This window comes from Sphaerulina musiva, assembly GCF_000320565.1.
Source record: "Sphaerulina musiva SO2202 unplaced genomic scaffold SEPMUscaffold_3, whole genome shotgun sequence".
Taxonomy (NCBI): domain Eukaryota; kingdom Fungi; phylum Ascomycota; class Dothideomycetes; order Mycosphaerellales; family Mycosphaerellaceae; genus Sphaerulina; species Sphaerulina musiva.
Window position 1 is genome coordinate 910428 of NW_016017385.1, and position 26926 is coordinate 937353.

The 26926-nt window shown below is 52.3% G+C and overlaps 7 protein-coding genes across 7 annotated transcripts; 2 read left to right on the forward strand and 5 right to left on the reverse strand.

The window, feature by feature from the left end:
* Positions 1-1012: 1012 nt before the first annotated feature.
* On the reverse strand, positions 1013-2941 carry SEPMUDRAFT_62446 (glycoside hydrolase family 43, carbohydrate-binding module family 32 protein; the record flags this gene model as incomplete). The annotated part of the gene is made up of 2 exons (XM_016909602.1): positions 1013-2263; positions 2325-2941. The coding sequence occupies 2 exons, from the start codon at positions 2939-2941 to the stop codon at positions 1195-1197; spliced, it is 1686 nt and encodes a 561-aa protein (XP_016762378.1). The 3' UTR covers positions 1013-1194.
* An 841-nt stretch (positions 2942-3782) lies between these two features.
* Positions 3783-6153, forward strand: SEPMUDRAFT_148026 (NAD(P)-binding protein). The gene is made up of 8 exons (XM_016904657.1): positions 3783-4114; positions 4171-4354; positions 4435-4501; positions 4594-4646; positions 4709-4798; positions 4859-5085; positions 5213-5543; positions 5643-6153. Exons 5-8 carry the CDS (start codon positions 4747-4749, stop codon positions 6065-6067), a joined length of 1035 nt encoding a protein of 344 aa, XP_016762379.1. The 5' UTR covers positions 3783-4114; positions 4171-4354; positions 4435-4501; positions 4594-4646; positions 4709-4746; the 3' UTR covers positions 6068-6153.
* On the reverse strand, positions 6131-15726 carry SEPMUDRAFT_62451 (uncharacterized protein; the record flags this gene model as incomplete). Its single annotated transcript, XM_016909603.1, has 4 exons — positions 6131-10289; positions 10485-10757; positions 10812-12565; positions 12617-15726. 4 exons carry the CDS (start codon positions 15724-15726, stop codon positions 6292-6294), a joined length of 9135 nt encoding a protein of 3044 aa, XP_016762380.1. The 3' UTR covers positions 6131-6291.
* A 1761-nt stretch (positions 15727-17487) lies between these two features.
* On the reverse strand, positions 17488-18561 carry SEPMUDRAFT_124479 (uncharacterized protein). Its single transcript, XM_016901915.1, has one exon. The coding sequence runs from the start codon at positions 18451-18453 to the stop codon at positions 17977-17979; it is 477 nt and encodes a 158-aa protein (XP_016762381.1). The 5' UTR covers positions 18454-18561; the 3' UTR covers positions 17488-17976.
* A 926-nt stretch (positions 18562-19487) lies between these two features.
* SEPMUDRAFT_148028 (actin-like protein) lies at positions 19488-21334 on the reverse strand. Its single transcript, XM_016904658.1, has 3 exons — positions 21011-21334; positions 20134-20941; positions 19488-20074 (listed from the first exon to the last, which is right to left on the reverse strand). The coding sequence occupies exons 1-3, from the start codon at positions 21311-21313 to the stop codon at positions 20043-20045; spliced, it is 1143 nt and encodes a 380-aa protein (XP_016762382.1). The 5' UTR covers positions 21314-21334; the 3' UTR covers positions 19488-20042.
* A 241-nt stretch (positions 21335-21575) lies between these two features.
* On the reverse strand, positions 21576-24091 carry SEPMUDRAFT_148029 (urea active transporter). Its single transcript, XM_016904659.1, has 3 exons — positions 23883-24091; positions 23101-23825; positions 21576-23050 (listed from the first exon to the last, which is right to left on the reverse strand). Exons 1-3 carry the CDS (start codon positions 23951-23953, stop codon positions 21789-21791), a joined length of 2058 nt encoding a protein of 685 aa, XP_016762383.1. The 5' UTR covers positions 23954-24091; the 3' UTR covers positions 21576-21788.
* A 728-nt stretch (positions 24092-24819) lies between these two features.
* Positions 24820-26274, forward strand: SEPMUDRAFT_148030 (sorbitol dehydrogenase). Its single transcript, XM_016904660.1, has 3 exons — positions 24820-24945; positions 25011-26039; positions 26107-26274. The coding sequence occupies exons 1-3, from the start codon at positions 24934-24936 to the stop codon at positions 26125-26127; spliced, it is 1062 nt and encodes a 353-aa protein (XP_016762384.1). The 5' UTR covers positions 24820-24933; the 3' UTR covers positions 26128-26274.
* Positions 26275-26926: the final 652 nt, after the last annotated feature.

Consider the following 26926-nt stretch of genomic DNA (forward strand, 5'->3'; position numbering starts at 1 on the left):
CACATCATAGGAATGGAATGGAGGTAGAGATGATGTAAGGTAGGAGGTACATGTAGGTATGTATAGGCACAGGTACTGACCTCAATTGTCCAGCCGAACATTTCCTGACAGCGTCAAGCGTCCACCTCACACAGTCTGGAGAAGAGACTCTCACAAGAAGCGCGCAGGCAGACTCCGAAACACCCACCCGTCCGCCTGGAATAGGGATAATGCCACCCGGGACGATCTCCGGACCACTTTTTTCTTTTCGCACGTGAAAATTTCGCAGAGGACCTGGATGCCTGAGGAATGCAGCCCCCCGGTGTGTGTCTTTTTAGCGACTTGGGTGTTGATGTGGGGACGGAACGACGGAGAGCACTAAGGTCCTGACAGGTATGTACCTGTATGTAGGAGGTAGTGTTCCAAGTCACCATTACCCACGTACGCAAGCCCGCCTTGGAAGATGGATTTCTCTCTCTGTAGTTGACTAGTTCGACTTCTACTAGCTAGGTCTCCTTCCTGGAAGCCCCAAGTCTGCGCAAGGATCTCGTTGCCGGCCGACTCCGACCCGTACTAATGAGGGCATCGCTATAATAACCTGGTACCTACCTGATGCTTGGAACGTCTGAGGCTTGACTGGTAGTAGGCAGGAGAGGTAGGAAGCACAAGAGCTGCTCGTATCCATCCTCAGGACATATCATAGAGTACATAGCAGCAGTATTAGGTCATCTGAAATCTAATGCTTTTTCCTTTCTTTTTTCCCTTTTTTTCTGTTTTAATTTAATTTATATCGGGGGAAAAAACAAAAAGCGTGGTTCTTGCGTCACGAACCGACCCATTCAACACACACACCTAGAGGAGAGGAGGCTCACATGAAAATACAATTCATGATGACGATGGTACCTACCTCCTAGTGCAAGCCACATCACGAACATGTTACACAGCTGACTTCATTCCTCCGCAATCCGCTTTTTTAACGACAATGGAACGCACAACGCACGCCAGGTCTGCGAGTCAGCAGTAGAGAAGTCTGGTTGAAAATGCGATTCAAGTACCTCCTTCGCTCCCTCCTCTGGTAGATGATGGAGACTGTTTATTGATTACCTAAAGGCTGCTGAAAGTCTAGTATCTACTCTACCTAGCTGGGGGAGTCATCATTCTCTACCTGGCATCATTCATTTATTACCTCACCTTACTTTAGGAGGTATGCCCACCTCAGCTACCATACACAGTAACCTCATTAATCCCCACCGTCCAATCCGCCTCATTCCCATTCACATTATTAATAATCCCATCCACATAAATTCTCACATATCGCACCTTCTCCGTCGACGTCGCAAAGGCAACACTGAACCCGACATCAACACTATCATGCATATCAGCGAGAAGCAGAGAAAAATATTTCCCGTCCGACGATCCCGTCACATTATAATGGTAAAACGTATCCGACCCGGGAACGATTTTCGTCGTGAGATCGATTTGGGAGATGTTGTAGGCCTGTTGTAAATCAATCTGATACCAAAACGGCACGCTGCTGGGTACAAATGTCGCGTCGACGTCGGTTTGGATGCCATCGTTTGCGAACGCAATGTCCTTTGCTCCTGCGCTGGAGCTGGCGGGTTTGCCGACGGAGAGGATCTGGCCGGATTGGATGCCGTAGACGTTTTGGCCCGCGGGTGCTTCCTCCGAGTACTTGGCTTTGTGGTAAAAGGAGCAGGATGCGAAGCCTCCTTGCGCAGACAGACCCATGGGCAACATGAGTTGTCGGTTGGGGCCGCCTTTGGTCGGCCAGTTGTTTGACCAGCGATCTGCATTCATGGCGAATTGTCCCATGCCGAATTCGTTGACGCCTCCAGACTGCGAACCGAATGTGGATGTCGAGCCAATCGTGGTCGGCGGTCCCCACGGTCCCGCCATGGCCTGGGCGGCAATGTACTGGGGCTGCGATGGCAGCCAGCCGGAAGCGCCACTGGTGAACAGATAGTACCATCCGTTTGATTTGATGACCGACGGCGCTTCTCGGTGACCGCCCGCGTTCACCTGTACGAGGAAGGAATCGACTTTGGTCCAGTCCGAGCTCAGACGGTAGATGTTGTTGTTGGTATTGACGTTGGTGCTAGTGACCAAGTACGCGTCAGTGCCATCGGCGAAGAATGCCATGTCGCGGGAATCATCTCCGTTGGGTGCGAATGCACCAGCAAATGTCATTGAACTCGCTCCCGGCTTGATGTGGGCAACAGCCACCCAGCCGAGTCCGTAATCTTGTGATCGCTCATAATGTGCCCTGCAAAGTATATATGTGAGCATCTCGTCCCGTGTGAGTTGGAGTCGCTCGCTCAGCTTACCACATGACGAACTCGCCACTGCTGGGATGCTGTCTGAACTGGACTCTCTCCAGCTTGCACGAGTAGTTTGCTGGAGCGCACAGAATTTCGCTGGTCAGGACGGTTTTGTCACCGCTGAAGTCGAGGCCGTCGCTTGACGTCTGTTCCACAAACCGACTGAAGGATCCATTCGTTTGCGTCTCGTACGTGTATTGATAGTACACTCCATTCACCAAGAGCTCCGACTTGCGCCGGAGGGTAGATGGACTGGTATTGTCATAGTCGAGGTATGAGTTTAGCGGAGTGTATGGAGTAAGTGGTACAGCAGTGGACTTATCCACTTCGGTTTCGCCATTGAGTGCTGTCACTCGAAAGGTATAAGCCGAGCCTACGGCGAGGTTGTAGCTGTCGAATGTGTTTCCTGGAACGGTCCCGAGTGTTTGCCATGATCCTCCTTCCCCTATTGTGCTCTCCACGCGATAGGCGTTGGCGCCATTCACTATCGCCCACGACAACTTGGCATTGTTGACAGAGGCGGTGTTCTGGAGCTGAAACAGGTCACCAGCAATACCAAATTCTGCCTGGACAAGACGTGCCAGTCCTGTCAAGGCAGCAGACCAAAGCAGTTGAGAAAACATTATGCCAGTAAGAGAAGTCGAACTCACAAAAATGAAACAGAGAAAGGATCATCCAGGAGGACGAAGCATTGTTTTTGAACATAGGTGCAGTGGCAATAGCAGCACCCATTACTGCATGGCTCTCCGTGGAATGACCATGCATCGTGTTACCTAACCGTGATGTTGACATATAAAAATATCGTGTGTCGTCGAACCTTGTTGCGATGCAATCAAACTGGGATCTAAAACAAGCTCCAGATTTAGACGTGTGGTGTGTGGTTCCGACACTCCGCCAGTGACCAGAGGAGGGATGGCGTCTTCTACTCCTCGTGTTTGATCCATGTCGGCTGGTCTCGCCGTCTCGGACCTCTCGGTAGCATGGCGGCATACTAGCATCTACTGTATACAGTTATTTCGGAGATCGGAGGCTGCTCCGTGTGATGCGAGCTGGAATCCGTGTTTCTGTTGATGAACTTGTGATGTGATCTTCTAGGCTGCTTCTTCACCTCGTTCTCGCCAGGCGCAGCGCCGGCGGAACGCTTTCCCATTGGCAGCAAAGTGAAAGCGGCCTGAGGGGGGGCATGATGATTCGAAGCGACGAGATGAATGCTTCCAGGGTGTCTGAAGGTAAATGGAAGAGCGACAAGTGGTCTACAACCTAGGAGCCTAGGAGGTACCTGAGTTTGGCAGGACGGTAGGAGAAACAGAGTTTTCCTCGGCGCGAATAGGAGGCAGCTGGTAGCATCACTATAATAGAACGACACTACTCCGCGCCTGCACAGACCATGAAGGGACTAAGGTGATGATCATGATTGGAAAGAAACAATCATCCCTACACTACCTATACCGTACGCTTGTGATGCAGAGGTTGTGGGAGCAGCAGCTTTGTCCTCGTCATTCGCATTCATTCATTCATTCATCCATCCATTCAGCCATCATTTCATCTATTCACCCATTCCTCCATTCATCCACCTAGAAACACCCCATCGTGAATCATCGTCCTCACGATCCAGAAAGAAGTATCTGCTGAATCTCGTCTCTCGCGCGCCTGCGTCTGGCACATAAGACCAAACTATTGTTCCTCGATCGCGAACCCGCCTTCGGTGGAGAGCTTCAAGATAAGTATCTCAGCAGCTGCCAACCACGCTGGTTCTCTCTCTCACACACACTCTCTCTCAGAGAAAGCAGTATCAGGTGTGTTGGCCCCATTCCTCCTCGTCCTCTTCCTCGTGCTGCTGACATACAATGAGGTCATCTACATGCTGTTGGGAGGTTAGCAATCGAATGCTGACACGCGGAGGATACCAATTGCAAAGTCCGACCTATGAGAGGGTATAGCGTCGAACACAGCGTCTTCTGTGAGGCGTGCAGCAGTGTTGTGTGACCTCCAACGCAAATTGTCGAGCTGTGATGAAGTAAGCAGTTAAACAATAGGTAAGCAGTGAACAGTGAGCAGTGAGCAGGTAGATGTAGGTGGTCATGTACATGTACCTGAGGAGGCTGATCAATCGCAGTATGCCAAGGTACAACTAGGAGGTACCTTAAGGTAGTAGATCTACACACTGATCCGGATTCATATCGGTACGAGCCCGAGGCGTTGGCTCTCCAGAGTCCGGGACGTTCTCTCCAGACAAAATGGAACAATCCAGCTGACAAACAACTCACTTACTTAGTTCTAGTGTCGGCCCCGAAGCGAAAGCACTCTTTCCATCGTTTGCTCTATAAGGTATGGTCCACTACGCGCCCCTCACTTTCCCACTCTCAACTCTCAACTCACGACACTCACCGACCGACATCAACCAACCCGACACCAACTCACCGCATCAATGTCTTCTCCCAAAGCCCTTCCCACAGGCTCGATGGTACTGGTAACAGGAGGTCAGTCAACCACTATCCAAACAGCTCATGGATCATTTCTAATCACTCATGCCGCACAAGTGAACGGATTCGTCGCCTCCCATGTTGCCGATCAACTCCTCGAACACGGCTATGGCGTACGAGGAACCGCTCGCGACGAAGTGAAACTCAACCTCGCACTCGATGCTTTACGAAAGCGCCACCCGGACAGTACAGTGGAAGGCGTAGTAGTACCGGACATGGTGGCAGACCATGCCTTTGACGAAGCCATGTCCGGTGTATCAGGAGTAGCTCATGTGGCTTCAGATGTCAGTAAAAGAATGAAATTATCCAACCGCTCTTTAAAAGACATTCTGAACTCAGCTCCATCTCATCGGAGAGAGGGAAAGAAAACGAGAAATACACATTGCTGACCCTCCATATTTCATATTATAGGTCAGCTTCTCTCCTGATCCCGCAGTCGTAGTCGGGAACGCCGTCGCAGGTGTAATCAATGCCTTGAAAGCAGCTGCGCAAACTCCCACCGTCAAGCGAGTAGTCTACACTTCATCTTCCATCGCCACTGCGCACCCGCGGCCCAATGTGGCATTCCACGTGAATACCGACTGTTGGAACGAAGAAGACATGAACTTGGTCAAAGACCCCCACGCCGACCGAGAAGACCTCAGCTGGCCCTTTCACGTCTACGGTGCATCCAAAGCCGAGTCCGAGCGCGCAGGTTGGAATTTCATGAAAGAAAACAATCCCCATTTCGTCTTCAATGCTGGTATGATGAATCCCATTCATTCTTCCCATTCAGACCTAAAAATTCAAAAAGACTTCCCCTCCCATCCATCCCGTAACTGACTTCAAAAAATAAAAATAGTAAACCCCAACCTCGTCCTCGGCCCCATCCTCTTCGGCTCCGGCTCCACAGCCGGCTGGATCAACGCCCTCTACAACGGCGACGCCGCCACGGCGCGATCTCTCCTAGCCCTGCCACCACAACACATGGTACACGCACGCGACGTAGCGCTTTTGCATCTCGCAGCCCTGCTCGAGCGGGACGTGACGGGAGAGAGAATTCTCGCATTCGCGGAGCCGTACAATTTCTCGTCGTTGGTGGATACGTTGCATCGGATTGATCCCGAGAGGAAGTATGCGGAGAAAGCGGCAGAGGGGCAGGAGTCGAGGGATTTGAGTGTGGTGGATACGAATAGGGGAAAGGAGTTGTTGAGGAGATATGGTCGGGTGGAGGGATTTGATGGGTTGGAGGCGACGTTGAGGGATCAGTTGGCTCATGTGAAGTGAGGGGGAGAGGGCGCACAGGGGCAAAATGAATATGAGCTTTGGGATGGGGTGGACTTGGTATGACAGAATTGAAAACTACCTACTCGAAACAAAACACGTCCAATACTCCCACACGGTGTGTTTATCTACAATTCCATCCTCTCATCTTTTCGTCCGACTCATGCTCAATCGCACTTAAGGTATCCATTCCACTACCCTATACCCTTCGAGGATGTGACGTGCCATCACTCAAAATCCCCAGACCGAAACACTTTCCCGTCCAACAGCATCCCCATATGACTTTTCGAAATATCATCTCCCCCACGTCGAATCTTGGAAAGAAACACTTTCAAGAAATTGACAGGACTCGAGCCAAGACCAACCTCATTGTTTCGAATAAATCCATCCATCGTAACCTCCTGGCCCTGCTCAGCCGGCTTCGAGAGCAAACCGAGAAAGCGGGTGGTAGCCACATACTCAGCGTAGGAATTCCAATAGAGTTGGCCAGCAAAAACGCCCAACTGAACGGACAAGCTCAGAGGTACGTGGACGGTGAGAGCTGGAGAGGAAATCTGGTAAAAGTCGAGTTTCTCCATTGGACGATAGCGGATGTTGTAGCGGGGACGATAGAGATGGAGAGCAGCGCGCGAGTGGAGAAGGGCGCCTCTCGCTACGAGATGCTGGGCTTCGTACGGAGAAATGATGATGATGTATTCGGCGGTGGAATCGCTCTTGCCCAGTCCGGTCAGAACCCACTGGACAGAGCGTTGATAGGAGTCGTGGAGGGCTCCTTTTCCGGAATCGAGAATGGTGCGAGAGAAATCCGTGGATACGAGCATGCGTTGATCTTGGAATTGCGTGACGTCGAAGTGCAAAGCAGGACTTGTGTTTGACAACGTATGAAACGCTGGACCGTAGGCCGAGGAGTGCTGCTTGGCTTCACCTGTCATGACAAATGACAAAATGTCTCGATGAAGGTGGTTTTGGGCTGCCTGTGCCGCCGGTGGCTTCTGGACCACACGCTCCGCATCCACGTCACATTCTGGCGAGAGCTCTCGCTCTTGCTCCTCCGTAAGCTTACGCGCATTGAAGGAGAGCATGCCATACAGCTCACATCGTGCAATGATGGCACGCGAGCGATGCTTGGTATCCTTCGCCAGAATCTCCAACGGTGCCTTTTTGCTCGGTTTGGGGCGATAGCGGAAGTCCAGAGTTCGAGCTTCTTCTTCGCGGAACTCCCGTGCGCTCGTCTCATTCAACTGGTAATGACCATCAACAGTGTTCTTGTCCCACAGCTCTTTTTGGATGTTGAATCGATGGTTTTGCGCAACCCACAGAGCCATTGAGTGTTTGATCTCCGTCCAAGTCTGCAAAATCACCCATCGGACCACAGAGGCGGTCGTGATCTCCACGTTGGTCTCGTTGTCTGCGCGATCGCGTAATATCGACTCTTTGATCTCGTTAGGCACACAGAAGACAATCGTCTGCCCCTTTCCGAGCTTCCTCATCCGCATGCAAGCCTGGACCAGCCGATCCTTGCTCAAGTTAGCTCCGAGCGTGCACGCAGCTCGCCAATGCACTGGCAGCTTGAGATCAATGCCACGAGTGTGCGCTTCGTCTAGGTAGACAATACACATGTCCATTCTCTCCTTGTACGAAGACGTCTGCAATAACTCTATTCGACCTGTGCGATCAATCACCGACAGTTCATCCTGGTCGTTGCAGAACACCGCAGCGCTCTTGTCGTTCGCATGATACTTTGCGAGCCAAGATGCAGCCACGCTTTTGTTGTCGAGCTCCAGCACGAAAGCACCCACATCAAGAATGACCTGGGGCACTGGTCTCAGATTCATGACCATATCCAGCAATTGCTCCGCATCTGTAGCCGAGGCGTCGGCAGTGCTGGGCATAAGCGCGACTGTGTTTTCAAATCGCAGGAGATATTCGAGGACAAGCGCATTGGTATGCATTTGCTCTGGTATGTCGATCTGACGCACGTCCAGCGGAAGCAGAGCGCGACTGTCGTTCGTTCCGGAAAAGCAAGTAGTGGGAAGCGTCTTTAGCCTTCCTAGATCGCAACCAGAGGCAGAGAGCTTGTGTGGATATTCTTTCATCTCTCTTGGGAAGACAACGTGGCTGAGCCAGTAGTCGATAGCACCCTTCGAGTAGCGAAGATGCGGGAAGACCTTCGTAATACAATGCACGCGATCCTTGATATTGATGCCGGCGAGATGTCGATACTCCACTGGTACGTCGACATCCCATAGCCATGTCAGGTACTCCGCATCGGCTTGATCGCACGTCATCAGGTGACCGAGTGCAGTGAATAAGTCCTCATCTGGTAGGCCACCGTAGTAGTATGACAGCGAGGTCAGCAGAATCACAACATCCGGATGACTGAACTCGGAACGCGGCGAGGGGCTGTCCTTTGCGCGGTAGGGCACTGCAAGCCTTGTTGCGGGACTTCGAGTGGTCAGACCGTAGGTCACTCGCCATCTCTTGAGACAGAAAATGAACTGCAAGATTCCACCAGCTAGTAAACCACGAGTGAGGAGAAGTGCCTGCTTCGTGTTCGCAGTCCAGAATGCCGATGTCTCGACCGCGGCTGTTTGTTCAGGGGTCAGATCGGGTGTCGTGATGTACTTGAACAAGCTGGCTCGAACTGTATCTGATTGTGACGAGGTAGGCAGCCCTAGCAAGCCGAATTCTGTCACATCCTTTGCAATGCGATACACGAGCTCCCGGGCAACCTCTTCCTGCAGTATGCGTATTCGCGGGAAGCCTCCTTCACCGCGAGTATTGAACTCCATGGTCTTTGCATCCTGCTCAGCCAATGCTTGAGCATGCACTTTGACCAGCGCTAGAAAGTGTTGGACAAAACCCCAACGGGCGGGAGCGAAGTCAACCTGTCTCCGAATGCCCAGCGTATAGACAAGTTCAAATTTGACATTGAAATTTTCGTCACTCTCATCCACGATGTCCCGGGAGAATTTATCGAAGAGTTCCTGCGTTCGAAGAAAACTCGCGCCGGCGTCTTTGTTGCCAGCTAGAACGCTCTCGGGGCCGGTCAGTTTGAAAGAAAGGATGTGCTCAGGTTGGAGAAGGAGAATACCGCCCATCTTCATGCACTCTCGGCATAGCTCATCGATGGCCTCAGCAGATGATCTTGTGAGTCTCAATGCGCGAGAGTATGGCATAAAGTAAATGCGCCGATTCACCAAACCGCCCAGCTTCGAAACGAGCATCTGTGCCATTTGCTTGGACTGTGGTTTCGCAACAATCACACGAACCAATTGCTTGCCATTCCCCAGAGCTGCAGCCACCATTGGAACGATGACAGATGATTTGCCCTCTCCCATATTCAGTTGGACGACCTGATTACCCCTGCTGCTGGGACTCCTCATCTCCCTGGCAATGTCCTCCTGAACATCTCGCACCATGATGGCTCCTTCAACCTCAAGCAGCAGAGTCTCTGGCTGGGCGAGGGGGTCCCAGTTGGTATGTCCAACCTCGGAGAGTTCGCGTTGCATATCGTCCAAGTTTTTCGAGGCTTCAGCGTTGAGAAGCCGTTCTGCTCGCTGCACGGCGGTAATCGCTATGCCATATTGGACAATCGGCTTCTTCCACTGGCTGGGGAGCGCCTGCCATCGATCACGGTTCAGCTGCGCAAGAAAGAGAGATGGAGATGGTCGAGGCCAGTGAAGATCTTCGCGGCCTCCAGATTGCTTCTCCAGCTGAGTTCGTGACGCAGTGACCAAATTCGCGAAAATGAGCTTCAAGAACTCCTCGCAACGTGAAAGGTGCTCATTGAGCTCAGCCAAGGTGGGTTGTACAATATCGTCGATACGACGCTTCAATTGTAGAGCGTTCATACTGCCACGAAGGCCCTCCACGTAGGTCTTCTTGAACAACTCCTGGTTGGCGGTCTCTTCCTCCAGAACATTTACTACAGCTCTCAGATTGGGACATGCATCTTCAGACGTGGCACCCGTCTTAGAAGTGTACGTCTGTGTTGCGAGCCTGGGGAACCTGTCGTCTCGCAATGCCTGCGGCACGAAGTCGGCAAAGACATGCTCAACAGTGGCGTGTCCTGGTATTGACGGTGCTCTAAGCCCGTGGGAAATAGCCATATTCGGCACTGAAATGGGTTGGCTCGATAGGCTGGACACGGCGACTTGCAAGTCATCAAGATATCGTTGCAGAGCTTGGTTGTTCCGGCGCATCTCGAGCATACCGTTCACACCTTCCATCATCTTCGCACAATCGATATAATCGTCGACAGGGGACTTGGTCGCTGCCTCCGGTAACGAGACATCTTTAGCACGATCAGAGACCCACTGCCTGTGGAAGCCCCGAGCAAGGTCCTTCGAAATAGACAGAACTTGACGATTGTACTTTGGTTCACATCGAGCGCGGTGTTCAGCGTTGGTCTCCAGACGATTTCCATATGGTGCCCGCAAAAATTGTGTTTTGGCGTCCGGACTATGCTTGTAGGAAACGGCTGCATCTGCAATATTTGACTGTAGTTCTTCCAACGTTATGTCCTGCCCTTCTGCAGGACAGAAAGACTTCGCTGCGGGCGGAACCACAGCTCGCAATGATTGCGCTGTGAGAAACATTGCCACCACCTGCAACAAAGCCATGTCTGCGTCTGGCGACAGTGCCATTGTTGAGAGCCACATCATTAGCGCAGGCCGATTGACATCAGTCTCTGGACTACCCAGTGTTCGATGTAGGGACAACAAAGATGGCGCGACTTCATTACTGTTCCCCTGCATCAAACGTGCATCGAACGCCATTCTGTCCACCTGCAAAGGTCGTGCGGCTCCGTAGAGGGTCTTCAGATCCATTACCTGTTTCCAGAGATGACCTTTTTCGGGTAATCTCCAATGAAGCTTGTCGGAGTTGGAGACAATAAGACGCGACATAACGCATGCCTTTGTGGCAGATGGGGAACCTTGGCCTCGATCTCGAGACTGGTATTTCACGTCTTCCACAGTAGTAAAGTGTTCCGCGCCATATTCGGCTACCCGGAAGACTGCGGTGCGAATCATGTCTCGATGATGCAAGTCTTTCTCGATGTGTGTCAGGGATGGTATACAGATATTCGAGCCTGGGTAAAAGATTCTAAGCGCGGCGGCTTGCCGTAGAATGGCTCCTACAGCGCTGTAGAAGTCGCCGTGCTGGGCCATGAAGCTGAGTTGGTCATCCCAACGGACAGACTGCATGACCTTGGCATCAGGAGGGTAGTAGAATCGAGCGGGGCTCAGTGCAGCAATTTTCATGAGCATATCAATGTTAGGGGCTGAAAGCTCCTCAAACGAACGCATTGCCGCGGATCGAAGGACTGACAAGGCTTGCTCAGTGCCAGTCCTTTTCGTCAGCGGGTCAGGCAGTGCAAAAGAGGTTACTGCGTGCAGAAAAGCGATGAACAGCTTGCTTTGCAGGCTGCCGTTGTCAACAAGGCGGCCGAGTCGCAGATCGATCTCAAAGGAATGAATGTCAACGACACCATCGGCTTCCTGTTGCTCTATGTTGACGTTGACGTGATTCGCACACCGCTTATACGACACATCTCCATCAGGTATCAAGATGAGCCGGTTCGCTTTCTTCAACGGACGAAGGAGCAGCTTGTTGGACAGCCCGATCAGTGTCCCAGCAGACTGATTCCGGTCAACAATCATGCCTCGGTACTCTTTGGAGCGTAGAGTATCCTGTCCTGACTGCAACGTGAAGCCAAGCCGAGCTGTCGGTATTTCAACCTCAAGCGATTTCTGGTCGGCCTGAAGAACGATTTCAATCCTGGAAGAATGTACAAGCGGAGACAATGCCTGGGCAATTTGTACGGAAGTTTGGCAACGGGAGCCCAGTAAGTAGGTCTCTCCCCGTTGCAAATGCCACCCTGTATCAACGTCGGACCTCACCAGCGTCCAATTAGAAGGGGACATGGCGTCCCACGGGGCTGTGATGGACCGAAACTGCAGCGAGCCACTCTGCGTATCGTACCAATGGACATGGCCGGTCACGAAGCGTTCTGGCAAACACTCGCGCAGGAGTCGACTCGGGACAATCTCGAACACTCTGGCGTCGCCTGTCCGTGTAGCTTCTTCCACGGCTATGACAACTAAATCGCGGCGGATCAGGGGATCCTTCTTGGTTATGCCGATATGAACACTGTACCCACCATACGTCCCTTTTGTCGCAAAGCTCGCAGGTTTGATTTTGGACGGCATGACTTCGACGGATGAATCACCAAACAGAGCCTTGTAAGTGCTGTGCCTCTCGTATACAAGGGGCGGTGTCTTGTGCTGGAGTCCATCGACCAATAGTTCTCCGGTGAGGAGATTGAACTGGACTGTCGCAGGCTCTGTGCTACACCTTGCGAATATAGTCGTCTGCAACCAGTAGTCCACTTCCAAGGCGCGCCATACGGAACCTTCAACTGGGTATCCTGACCAGACGTTCTTTACAGCTCGATCGAGGCCAGTATGGCTGATAGCGCCCCGGATGATGGGGTGACTGCGATAGAGAACGCGCTTGAAGCGTGCGGCTAAGATGCCGAGGAGCGACTGCTTCGCCTTTGCACGCTCGGCTATGGCCATGGCACACCGAAGCAGGATCCAGACATTGTCGTCTTCAGCTAAGACCCCGGTCAAATGAGTGCGATCAACGTCAAAAGTCATGCCGCAAATCAAGGCGATGTCGATGCCTTTCGACAGGAATTGAGTTCGGACAACATGATCCTCAGCTGCTTGGGCCCTCTCGTGCACATCTTGTAGCCAAAAGAATGCAGTCTCACGAACCTTCTGCAAGAAACTCAGGCAGTCAAGCTGCACTTCAGCGTTCATCGTCAGCAGCCGGCTGGCAATCGCGGTGAACACCACCAGCGCGTGCATGCTTTCCCAGTTTCTTTTGATCTTCTCAAGTGAGGCCTCAAGGCATTCAAGGAGTGTTCGTGCGAGGTCTGTGTGGTTGAGCACAGCGTGAGAAGCGCGAGACACCCCATTCGTCCCAGCACTGCCTTCATCCTGATTCGGGCCGGCTTGATAGATGCACTGCAGGAACACCAATACTGTCTCCTCCTTCTTGAGATCGACAGTCGGGGAAGCGAGTTGGAGGGCGATGTTGTACCACTGAACGGCGGTGCCCCCCGGAATACTACACATCTCTTTGAACTCATCGACCGTCATGCCATCGGATGGGCACAGCGATTGACTCGCAATGATCATATTTGGTGAAGGGCCATCAGGTGCATCCGCTGGTCGAAAAAGAAATGGTTGCAATTCTCGAGTGTGTTGTGGCAAAAGGTACGTGCATGCTACCTCCGCCTTCTTGTGCGACTCGTATCGTCCCACGAACTGCTTGGACTCAGTATCGAGGTATTGGTAAAAAGTGGCATTGTCCACACATACGTCCTTTTCGACCGCCGTCGAAACATATCGCGTTCTTCGATGAGTCTTGACATGCGTCTTGTTCTTTGTCCAGAGTATGATACGCTGTCCTTCAGAGTGATAGTTCTGCCCAACGTGTGGGTCCTTATCGAGAGCGTACTGATTCTTAGGGCGGTCGGCTCCTTTGTTGTTGAGCTGGAGAACGTCCTGTAGCAAATAAGCTGTGCAGTCCCGCCAATCTGCATACCATCGCGGTATGCAAAGCTCAAACACAACGGCCTTCGCCTGCTCTTGGCGCGATGGCAATGGCCACTCATGGACGCTAATTCTCATTGCGTCTCTGTCGTGAATTTTCGCGCACTTCTCGCACCTTCTATCGTCATGTCGGCGCAGTGATTGCACGCCAATCCGAGACGTTGCCTCGATCTCTACTGTAAAGAAGCTGCACTCCATGCCCGCGATCTCATTTTCTAGCTTCTCATACCGCTCGTAATTTGCGTAGAGCTCCTTGATTTTTGCTTCTCTGCCTTCTCTGCCACGGGCAGTGATGTCCTCGAAGAGCGCCTGCATAGCATCATCCTGCTCAAAGTAGCGCACAGCGAAACAGTCATTATCTTTAGCATCGCCGAACAGATCGCTCGACAATCTTTCTCGGGCACGAGTCTGCCGAGTGTGAAGGTACACTTCCAGGCGTTCCAGCCTTACCATTTGGTCACGCGTGGGCAAAAGCAGATTCTGAAACAATGCGACCGGTATCTGCGGATCGTACTCTGCAAGCAAGGAGCAGTTCTCCACCGCTTGCTTGTCCATGGCTTGCCACAGCTCCAGGATAATTAATATCATGCTCGATGATTCTTCTGGATTATTTGGACGAGGCGGCGCGCCTGAGGCGGCTTCATACTGTGATGTCGCGTGCTGATGGTACCTCACGATCAAGCTATAGACCTGGTGGCATACTGTATCAATATCGTGCGCTGTGACGGAAGCTCGCAGGCTCTGGGCGCACCAATCTTCAAAGGAGTGCAAATTCGCGATTCTGTATTCCTCCGAGAGCTTCTGCTGGAGACTGGGAAAACGCAGCTGCGCGTGCAAGTGCAGCTCAGAGGACAACTGGTTCGGAGAGCTCAAGTTTGTACTTTGTCGAAAGGGACGAGCGGCAAGCCAGTCATCGAGAAGAGGCAAGTCGATCACGCTGTCGTTGGAGAATTGCAATTGCGCCAGACTCGACAGCGTTCGACATGGATTGTATTCATGATACTGCAAGTCGACCCATGCTCTCGAAATGGCGGTGCTGCAGTCGTCCTGGACATCGTGGAGAAGTTTACGTACATGGTCCGGCATGCCTTTGCCAGAGTTAGTCTGCTTCTGCAATCTGCGAGCGACCTTGGCGCTCATTGCGTACTGGAGGTCTGTCGAAATGCCCAGGCGTTGTGCGTTTTGCAACAATTTTGCCATGAAGAAAGCCATGAATGCTTTGTACAATGTGTCGCTTCCTTTTAAGTGGCGGGTGAATAACAGGTGCAAGGAAACTCGGATCAACAAGTACGCCGGCGATCGCCTCCACGGCATCTCGCTCTCTTTGAACAAGACATCGTCGCGAGTGTTCTTGGTGACCGTGATGATGCTGTCAACGGCACGGCCATGGGCCATCAGAAACCCCATTAGAAATTCCGTGACCATGGCTGGATGTGTCGTGTCACGCTCCTCGTCAACAAATCTGCCAGCCTTGAGAATTTGAGGTTGAACACCGGGAGCAGACTGACCGCTCATAGTAGCGAGGGTCTGCGCCAGAGTTGCACGGAAATAGGCATCGTCGTAGGTCGTAGATGGAACATCAAGCGCAAACCCAGGAAACTGTCGGATAAGACGGCCTTTTGCGGCAATTACCTCCTGATTCTGAGGCGCCAGCTCGAACACCTCGAAACGAACGCACTGGGGCTGCCTGGTGAAGATCAGGCCAGCGTTCTGAGCGCGAATCTGCAGTATAATCGTTCCGCCGACTTCCAGGCGCTCCATCCGATCACGCAGCACAAACTCGCTAATGCCTCCATCGGTGGAGCTGTGACAATCGATCGCGGCCATGAGCGTAGTGCGAGCTCTGGAGACGGCCGGTCTCATAGAATCCTGCGTTTGAAGGCTCATTTCGAACTCGGCCAGGGCGGCGGAGGTGACGCGGAAGATCGCGGCGTCGATGCAAGCATGGCTCCTCTCTTGCGGTAGTTGTGGCGGCAGGAAGATGTGATGCACAATCTGCTCGAACACGTCTGGATCGCTCACGAGAAGGGCCATGTTGCCAAAATGGTTGTCTGCAGATATAGGTGTTGTTTTCCTGGTCGAGGTGTAGCAGTCGATGGAGAACAGCCGATGCAGGCAGCCGTCCCCAGGCAGCCAGGCCTGAAGTGTTTGTTGTGACGCTACCGCACGCTAGTGCCGCGCTACAAAGGTGACATGGGTGATGCCGCGAAGAGGTTCGCGACCGTCGGGCTCGATAGTCGTAATGGCAACCTGCGTCGATGGTAGATATTCGACGCGTCATAAAAGACGTGCCGTCGGGGTTGTTCAACTCGACATGGATCAGCGCAAACGTGCCCGTTTGCTGTATGACATGAACATCAGAGCGCGCGAGAGACCTCTCAGGCTATGCACGTTGTAGACCCGGAAGTGAAGCAGCCTGCTGTTGGGCCTTGGAGTGCCGTATCACGCTGGTTGATGTGCATTTGTACACACCAGCCGGGTATTCCAACGAATGCAGAATCCTACATTGACAACTCTGGACTGAAAGCATGTCACATTAACCATCAGTGAGGTTCTCATTCGTCAGGATGTAATTCAAGCTCACTGAAAGCAGGGCCCGTTCCTCCTGGGAGTGAACTCCAAATGCCAGTTGCCCCCACCACTGCAAGACGCTCGAGAGTCTAGCTGCCCTCGAGCCTGACACGTTTCCCATCGACCAGCAGGAGTATCTTATATCATCGACAGAGAAGCTCTGCACTCATTAGCACAACCGCATAGTGCAGGTTCCACGAGATTATGATTAAGCATATAGCATACTCGAGGAGTCTTGTCTCCTTGAAAATTACCTATGCAATCGTTGTAACATCCTTACGCTGCATATCGTCGTCTGTTCCGCTGCTATTATAGGACCGTACAAGCGGTGTCACCCCAATGAATGAGCCTATACCAAGGCTCATGGACCTCCTAGATTGCCACCGCACTGTCCTATCCGCCTCCATGAGACCTATTCCACTGCCATTGTAAGCACTTGTGATACTAAGAGGGGCCAACAGCGAGCACGTCTATCCTCCCATATCCAATGCCGTGCCCCAATCTATTTCACCTCCCACTCATTCCAGCGTGCGAGAGTCATCTCACGCTCCAGCTTCTTCCGCGCTCTACTCCCGACGTCTCCAGCTCTTGATCTGAACGTATATGCGAGTCCTGAGAGGACCTTCAAAGGCGCTCAGGGGAGAATCGAGGTACGCGTGAGGAGGAATGCATGTGATGCAATCGCAGACTTTGATGAAAGGGACGATGCCAATAAACCTACTAGAGATGGCTGGATTTAATCAACAACGAGCAAAGGGCGTGTCAAGACGTATATGATGACCTTGACCGTGTCAGGTGAAAGGAGTGGAGTGGAGAGAGGATGATACAGAAACGCCAAGCCCAAGCAGAGGGAAGAGCCGAGAATGTCCCGCTCTTCCCCATTCAAGATCCAATAGCATGCACTTCTTCACGACGGCTCCCGTCGTTACAGGCGGGAGCTCCCCTCACGACATTGCAGGTCTTGCGGATGATTGATTGATTGATTGATTGATTGATTGATTGATCGATTGGATAAGCCATTCGCGACCGTGTATATGAGCGGCTGAGAGAAGACATACATTCTTACCTCTTCTCAGGCACGCCTCGCGACCCTACTGAACTGCTGGACAGCCCTAGTAATTCATGCACAAGGTAAGTAGATTGCTTACTCTTTAGAGACCTTAGCATAGCGCGAACTCGTGTGGTGGAAGTAAAAAGAGAAAACGTGGCCAACGAAATGCAAAAGAGATTTCAGAATCACTCAATGTGTTATTAACATATAGTATACATCATATTATCCTCCTATCACCTCCAAATGCACTTCGCATTGATGCCGTAGCAGGCGCCCTCGGCGCGAGAAAGGGTATCATCGAATCCTCGCCGGTTGTAGAGATACAAAACAACTTTTAAAGCTAAACCAAAACTTTTTTTCCTCCCGGGCTATGGGATGCATACCATGGGAACTCCACAATGCTTCTTGTGCCGGAACCATGCATGTCGGGCAGCTGAAGAAGCCACGACCCAAAATGGTACGCCGACCATGTCTCATGTTGTGTGCTGCTGAGAGAAAGTTGCCCCAGCGCCTTCGCTTTTTAATCATGCGTATGATGTCGTAAGTTCGTAATAGAAGTGATTTCGAAACCAGGAGATGTTTCATCGCTCATCAATGGCACTTCTGCTCCAACCAGATCGGAATGGATCGAGATGAGGGAAACATAGCCGGAGGACAGCACTCTATGCTGAACGTCGGGTGAAGATGGATGAGAACATGCCACCAGACTCTCTCCTCAAGTTTGCGGGTCTCTCGCTGCCGCTCTCAGTCGACGAGGAAGAGTTCTTGCGAGAGGATGCCGATGCGGCCTTGACTTCCGGAAACATGTTGCCAGCTCCACCACGTCCGATGCGGTAGATTGGGGTGACCGGGGCCTCTCGGGTCTTGAGCATCTCCTCGTCGAATTGAAACATGGACTGCTCAGTCGCGGTGACCATGTTGCCAGCTCCACCACGGCCAGCGCCCACGGTTCTCTTGGTGTTGCTTGGGCGTGACAGAGAGATGAGCGAAGCTGGTCCAGTGGCAGATGCACCGGTGGTGAGCTCTCCGGCCTTGTATTTCTGGTAGTTGCCGGCTCCGCCTCGGCCACCTCCAATGTATCCCCCTGATCGAGGAACAGATGGGTGTGGCTCGGTGACGCTGAGTTGACGAGAGGGCATCTTGATGGTGTGGATGTGTGATTGGTAGTGTGTTGTCTGTGGTATGGGTTTGAAGACAATGGGTGTGAGAGTGTGGTGTGGTGTGGTAGTGTTGATGTTTGGTGGTTGTGTGTTGTGTGAGTGAAGAGAAAGGAGGTGAGCGAGTCGCACTTGCCTTCTATATGGTCTCATAATATAGGCAATAGTCAGCACAAAGGAAAATTCTTGCTCATCTCGCAGAATCTGTTTTTGCCAGTCATCGAAACAAAGGTCATCACGCGGTCAGCCATGTGCTTGGCCTCAAACGACGCTTTGCAGTTAACGACAACAATATGCGCTAGATTGCAAAATTCTCTGAGGAGTACCACCGCACGCTGACATGAGGTTCCTGCGCACCGACGTTAAGCGATCGTGTGGCGTCGATCGGCCTGGGAGCCGCTAGTGCGTCAATTGCTGTCATCCCCGTGAAGAAGTTTTTCAGAAATTGTTCGCCGCCGCTTGACATTTGCAATCGCCACGGTCTTTGCTGCAGACGTGCCATCCGATCCATTTCCAAGTGTTTGCACTGCGATAGCACCATCATGGGCTTGCTTTCGCTCGTCGACGACCACGGCGAAGAGTCTCGACGACTGCGACATGTCCGGGTCACGCAGTCAAAACAGTCTACGCCTCCCGCACGGGTCAAGTCATGTGTCCGCACAAGCGTCGGCTTGACTGAAAATCGGGAGTCTCGGCACACGGCCCGAAGATTCTATTACCCCCAGAAAATGTGCTACTGGTTTCGATCCATATTTATATTACCCCCAGAATTCTCACGATGTTTCCCGTTTGGGGCTCGCTTGACGACATTATTGTGACTGTACGCGCGCGCGTCGTAAGGCCGAGCACGATCGCGTGATTTGCTCTGGCCCAAGAACTTCCAAGTTTACAAGCCGCGAACACGTGGTATGTTCTTCAATTGTCCGGAGGCGTGGACAATTTACCAAGGTAGGGAATCACTCCTACAGGTTCACGCACCACGGCCATATGCCTACATGTCATGTACAGGTAGGTAGGTGTACTTCTCAAAGTTCTCGTGCCTTCGTCGTCTCTCCAAGCTGACTCCGCTGAGGAAACTCTCTCGATGGTCATTGCTGGTACCGTTTACTACGTTCAGCCATCCTTCTTGCCGCCTCCGCTCGCGTCCCCGCACTTCCAATCCTTAGCGTGTATGCGGTGAACGTCGACGATCTTCCACCACGGTACCTGAGACTAACCCGCAACGCTACCTAGTAGTACGTGACTACGTGATGGTTATTAAGTAAGAGATGACCTTTGCATAGTGATCTCGCGTCTGGACCATTGCATGCTCTTCGTAGTCTCCCTCCATCATCCAATATGACGAGCACGCTCTTCCACTGGTGCAAGAGACGGACTAATCGGAAACGGACACGAGGTACCCAAGCAGTGTCGCCACAGCTTGTGAAGCGAGTCGTCATCAGTAAGTAGAGCGGTGATGCTCGACGAGAAATGGTTTGGGGACCGTCGTCTGCCATTGTGATCGTGGAGAACAGGGTAGCGTTGCATTGAATAGAACATGTGAGGCTCTCGCCGGGGTATCATATGCAATTTCAAGCGAACTTTTGGTGGATAATGTCCGGGTCTGCAAGTCGTTAGCGAAAGTTTTCCAATGTCGATCTGAGTTGGGATAATTTGACTTACTCTCATGCCAATCATCAATCGTCACATACATCTTCCTGAACGTGCTCAATCCAGCTAGGATGCTACCTCCTATCCATGTGCTATACAGCCGCTCAGGTGGTGCGAAGATCTTGATTCGCATGTCCTTCACAGCCAGCCTCTGGACCTCGTGCAGCAGCCTGTCGCCGAAGCCTTTGATCATCGTCGAGCCCCCTGACAGGACAATGTTTCCGAATAGTGCCTTGCGAAGATCCATGTCTGTTCGATTGATGGAATCGACCACGATTTGATGCAAACCCGGCCACTCAAGGCCAATCAACTCTGGCTCAAACAGAATCTCTGCTGCTCGGAATCGCTCTGGGCCAATCTTGAGCTTCTTGCCATCTGGCAGCACGTATTCTACAGCTTTGCTCTCTCCGCCTCGACTGCTGGCGTTCATCCATTCCTTCTCCTCCTTCCTGGGGTCGAGCGCAACATATGACACCTTCTCCTTGATCGATTTGACAATCTCCTTCTCGGCGCTTGTGTGAAATACGTTGCCGCTCTTCCGCAGCAATCGTTGCAGCTCTTCAGTGACATCTCTCCCTGCCACGTCTATCCTTCGAATGCTGTTGGGAATCGCAAACCCCTCATAGACTGGTACAGCATGCGAGACACCATCTCCGGCATCCAGCACAATACCCGTGGTTCGGCCCGAGGCATACAAGGAGAGCACGGCCTGTATAGACGTGTACAAGGCAGGTACATTGAACGTCTCGAACAGTATCTGCGCTGCTGTATCTCGATTCGCGCGTGGATTGAGGGGTGCTTCAGTGAGCAGCACAGGGTGCTACGCGTAGAGTCAGCATGACGATCCGTGGGGAGGCCTTTGCGCCCACTGACCTCAGTGTCAACATACCTCTTCACTCAGCGTTTTCAGCTCGTCGGTGTATATGTGCTGCCAGATCTTCTCCATGTCGTCCCAGTCCGTGACGATGCCATGCTCCAGGGGATAGCGGATCTTGAGCAGTCCTCGCAACTCTTGTGCGCGATTCCCAATGAAGACGTCTCCTTCTAGTCCTCCCGCCAGCACTCGTAGATGCTTTGGTCTCCCTACAAAGGAAGGAAAGTAGCAGGCCGGCGCGTCGGCGCCCGCATAACCAGCGCGAATGGTGCCGCTACCATTGTCGATGACTATGGGCGTGTTGTGCAGGTCACCCATGATGGCAGATTCGTCCTGATGCCGTCGGGCACTGTGCTATCGTGAGCGTTGTGGCATCCAGTCGAGAGTCAACTATGTGAGGCATGCAATGTTCTGGCCTAATTTCCTAGGAGGTAGGAGGTACGTGACGCAGGTCGACGGAGCTTCTTACCGAAGTAAATCCGACACAGCTACCTCCCAGCATAAGGTACCTACCTACCTACATGAGGTACCGTAGACGTTTGTTTCTTACGCCCACACTTACTTGCAAGGCTACCTAATTAATCTGTTCTTTTCATGGTCTAACTAGTTTTTGGCCGCTTGGCTGTGAGACGCTTCCCTCTCATATGGTCATATGGGAGTGGCCAGGTCAAGGACGTCGCTTTTCGAGAGATCGCGGTGTGAGGTATACTGACGCTACATAAGGTACCATACCATCTTCTCAGATTCTTCTGTCAGGCCGTTCAAGATTGACACACATCCAACCAACATACAATCAGTGCTCAAGTTCAACCTGTGGCGGTGTGGTGCTCTTCTTCTTCTCGGCCTGAGTGTCAGATATTTCCTCTTCCGTCAAAACAGGTCGTCCATGATGAACGTGCGGTTTGCCTCGGCCAGTGATATCCCTGAAGATAGCTTTGGTAGTTCTCGCGCACGTCTTACGACCCTCCCAGAGAGGATAGAGGCCAACACAGAAAGAGCTGCAGAACAGCCACAGGATTCCAACAACAACCCAGCCTGTGAAGAACTTCTTCGAGAAAATGTACGCACTGCCGTACATGGGCATCGGCCAGAGTACCAGAAATGACAGAGTCATGAAGACAGTCAGCCATCGAGCAGTCTTGCTCGCTCGCATCAGTTTCGACTGTTCCGCTGCTTCGTCTTCGGCCCGCTTGCGTCGCTCGCCTGGAACCATCTCAAGATCAATATTTGCAGCGGCAGCTAGGTCATGGTCGTCGCCTTTCCTGATCTGCGACATACTGATCCAGTCATAGGCAGGTGTTCTGAAGACCAGTGACAGAATCGGGATGAAGATAGCTGGTGCCAGGAGAGACACGACGTTGCCCACCAGCATCGGGTAGTTGGATCCGGTGGAAGTGACACTCAAATCGCCGTATTGAACCTTCGACTGCACCAGCCATCCAGTCACAGAGCAGCAGAGGGCCAGTGGAGGTGAAAATGTGGCTGCCGCCCAACTCTGACCACTCCACAGGAGGGTCAAGGTGCTCGGCAGCACGGCACCACTGATGATGACTCCCATCAGGAGGTAGAGGTAACCCATCGATATGCCTGCATAATGTAATCCCGTGGAAAAAGCTGCCATGCATAGTGCGTAGACGACACAACTTGCGTGAGACATATAGATCAGCCTCTTCCCACTTGCGTTAGGGTTGATGTAAGTCTTGTAGATATCGTAGGTCCAGATTGAGCTGACTGCGATCAATTCCGCAGACATAGCTGACGTAACAGCCATGAAAATGAGCAAAAGCGTTCCTGCTGCGCCACCAGATCCGAGCAGGGCAACCGCTGCATTTGGAAGTACTAGACCAGCACTGACATCTGCTGCACTCATCCGATTGGGATAGGTCGGAAAAACTGGGTTGTTCTCGAGAGCGATAGCCGCTAGGCCCATTGTCGTGGCCGCTAGCCATGGAATTGCGAACCAGGAAAGACCGCCGGCAATATAACCTGGAAGGGCATGCACAGGAGAGGCTGCAATAGCTTTGTTGTAGTACCCATTATCCATGAACACGGTGCCTGGTACGAGTGTCAGCAAGAACACAGCAACCATTCAAAGTGCTGCTTACCAAAGTTTCCCACAATGTTGATCACGAAGAAAATGACTCCCTCCTTAGATCGCATGGTCAGATATGAGCCTCCAGCATTTCCCTCGACGGGATGACGCTCTGTTGCAGCAACCAGAAGATCGTATACAGCCCCCGGGCTGCCAAGATGGTCTCCAGTCGCGTAGGCAGTGAAGGCGAAGGTGAGAATAATGACCAGGATCACAACAGTATGCACCCAATCGGTCAGGAAGGTAGCTTTGATGCCACCGAACATGGTATATAGCACCACTCCGACAGGTAGCAGAAAGCATCCGGCAGCTGTGGGTACGCCGCAGAGGGAAGTCGCTACCGCGGACCCTCCTGTCAAGAGCATAGCTGTTACCAGGATATTGGTCATGACGCCAAACGTGATGTACACGCCGTGTGTGACCGGTCCATATCTGGCTCGGATGGCTTCCAGGAATGTATGAGCATTGGGAGCTTTCCGCTTCAGTTCAATGGCAATCGTTGCGAAAAGGATGATTTGCACAGTCGCACCAGACGCGTACCAAAAAGGTCCACTCACGCCATATTGATAGGCGATGGAGGAAGATTGGAGCAGAGTCGCAGCCCACGTCCAGGAGGAGACCACTGCAGAGGCGACCAGACCAGACTTGACGGATCGGCCTGCGGTGCTGAAGACTTCACTCGTCTGAAGTTCATTGTTATAGCGCTTCAAGACAAAGGTCGTAAGCATCATGCCGAAGCTATGGGGCGTGATCAGTATATGCCTGTTCCGCTCATGGATAGCCTTGTCATCTTACGCAAAGAGGAAACCAAGGCCAACAATGATTCCATAGCCCGTGGCCTGGCTAAGAGGTGGAGATGTCACCATGGCGGCTTAGTAGTGCTTGTCAACAATGTCGTTGCTGCTTCAGTAAGACCAGATACGAGCTTTATTATTATCGATTGTCTGGGGGAGTGGGGCGGCTCTGCAGAGTTGACAGAACCCGGTTTATGACGGTACGACAACAATCGCGTTGAACAACTGAGAGAGAGAAAAGTAGTGGACGAAGGCCGCAGCCTGCTTCTATACGGGTGTTATCTGGGGGTGTTTGGCGCTGGAGTTGTCCAATCTCTACATCCACATAACCTACCGATTTTGCAGCATGTGTATGCTCCACGCCTTGCGGACCGAGATGCGGCCAACGTATAGTGCGCTGGTCATTGGATCGTCCAGGAATGTTACTCGATGCGATTGCCACGCGATACCCTATAGCTTCAAGAGTATTCACTATCTCGTGCGTCCGGATCGTCCATAGGGAACCGACTGATAAGGAACTTCTTGGCAGACAATTGGGCGAATAAGGGAGATTGCTTTTGCTGACTGGGATACCCCATTATGGCTTGACTCGGAGGACTGCCGCAGATGGTACGAACTCGGAGGAGGATTCTAGTCGGAGATGCTGATGTGAAGATCTTGTTGACCTGGGGAAGATGTGATGTTGTTGTAGACTTGTAGTTGTCGACGCAGATGCCGGACCTGGTGACTAAAAGAATTGGCTCCGACTTGCAAGGCAGGGCAACCAGCCGGCTAAATACGGATCGTGGCTAAATAGAATTGGCCTCCCCGCAACAAAGATGTCCCGCCATGGCTCGTGAATGCGGTCACAGTGGGCTTGGGTAACATGAAGATACCTTACCTGACCTTGTATGCATCCGATGGGGACCATTCCACTACGGCTGAAGTGTCCAGCGTGGAGCTGTAAGTACATGTATTTGTTGCTGCCCATTCTTGTTTGATAGTACATGTCGTAGTCATCACTCCTCCAATTCCCTACCTTACCGTCCCAACGTGCAAATTCCATTGCAAGAATGGGTGCAGAGGTACGATCAACAGGCCATCACTGCCGACGGAAGCGGAGAAGGATCTCGGGCTAAGGATGCAACAGAATCTGTCGTTCGTCCTCGAAAAGGCTGGAAGTGTCAAGTTCGAAGACCGACCAGTGCCGCAGCTGAAGTCGCCCTACGATGTGATTGTCAACACGAAATTCACCGGAATCTGCGGTTCAGATGTTCACTACTGGGTCCACGGAGCCATTGGCCATTTCGTTGTCAAGTCGCCGATGGTTCTAGGGCACGAGTCGAGTGGAATCGTCACCAAAATAGGCGATGCAGTTAAGAGCTTGAAGGTGGGAGACCGCGTGGCGATGGAACCTGGCGTTCCATGCCGAAGATGTGTGCGATGTCGGGGTGGGTTCTACAATCTTTGTCCAGAAATGGCATTTGCTGCGACTCCTCCATTTGATGGTACCCTCGCAAAGTACTACACTTTGCCGGAGGACTTCTGCTACAAGTTGCCAGAAAATGTGTCGCTGGAAGAGGGCGCATTGATGGAGCCTCTGGCTGTGGGCGTGCACATCTCCAAGCAGGGCTCCATCAAGCCAGGCGATAGCGTAGTGGTCTTCGGCGCTGGCCCGGTAGGCTTGCTATGCATGGCAGTCGCCAGAGCGTTTGGTGCAACCAAGATCGTAGCAGTCGACATCAATCCCGAACGGCTTGAGTTTGCGAAGAAGTATGCGGCGACCCACGGTATCCTTTCGCAGCGAGAGTCTCCCGAAGACGCCGCACGGCGCATCATTTCGGACACCGACCTGGGACCAGGAGCAGATGTGGTGCTCGATGCAAGTGGCGCAGAGCCCGCGATACAGACATCCATACATACTTTGCGGGTAGGAGGCAATTATGTACAAGGCGGACTGGGCAAGAGCGACATAACTTTTCCCATCGGTGCGATGAGTGCTAAGGAGCTGAACGTCAGGGGAAGCTTCCGCTACTCGTCCGGAGACTATCAGCTTGCCCTGCAACTGATCGAAAGTGGTCGAGTTAATGTAAAGACGTTGATTACTGGGACAGTAAAGTTTGTTGATGCTGAGAAAGCCTTTGGAGACGTGAAGGCAGCCAAGGGGATCAAGACGTTGGTAAGAAGACACTGCTCCCATAATGTGCCTGAGACAGTCGCTAACTCTGTCCCTAACCCCCATTTAGATCGAGGGCGTTGAAGAGTGATGCGTGCAAACGCATACAGACTTATCTGCTGAGCCAGCTACCAGGAGGTAGTCCTGATGATGGTGATAGGAGAAACTTGTCAGGGCTAGGCGCAGGCCGACCTAGGCATAGAATAATACCATCTTGGAATTTTGGGCTTCAATGCGGTGCACATGTAGGCTGAAGTCCTATGAGGCTACGTACCTTTGTGTCAGCCATAGATGCTCTCGAATGGTATTGTTTCGCCTATGCCGCCATCCGCAGCGTACTACCTCCACAAGTACCAAGTCTGTATGTACTGTCGGCGGTATACTTCATCTTTAGCAGGCCACGCAGTCCTGATTGGTGGAGAGGCTCGCTCCAGCTCTTGGAACATGCAGCACTCTGTACACTTGGCGCCAGTCTTCCAGCTTTCCCCACCTCCAAACTCCTGCGACTCCCATCTGAAACATCACCACACATTGTTTCGACATGCTCTCACGAACGCAGCTGCAAACAAGCGCGAGCCGTTGCTGTTCCGCTATCGACGCGTCTCTGCCCATCTCATGAACGCCGACTTTCTCCTGGCGTAGCAAAGGTTAACATGGACGCCCTTGCGAAACTGCACTAACCTGGAAATTCGCTGTGCAACAATGTACATCTGGTGTGTCTGCTGATTGTGCTCGTCGACGAGAACGACTGGTTCTGCATTGCTGCACAACCTGGGAGCTGCAGTAAGGTGTCCCCTATTGTATTCGTGCTAGAGCTGCCAAGCTGGCTGTCGTTGGTGACTCTGTGGCGACAAAGGCACCGTGACGGCGTTCACGGGCATGGTGGGTGC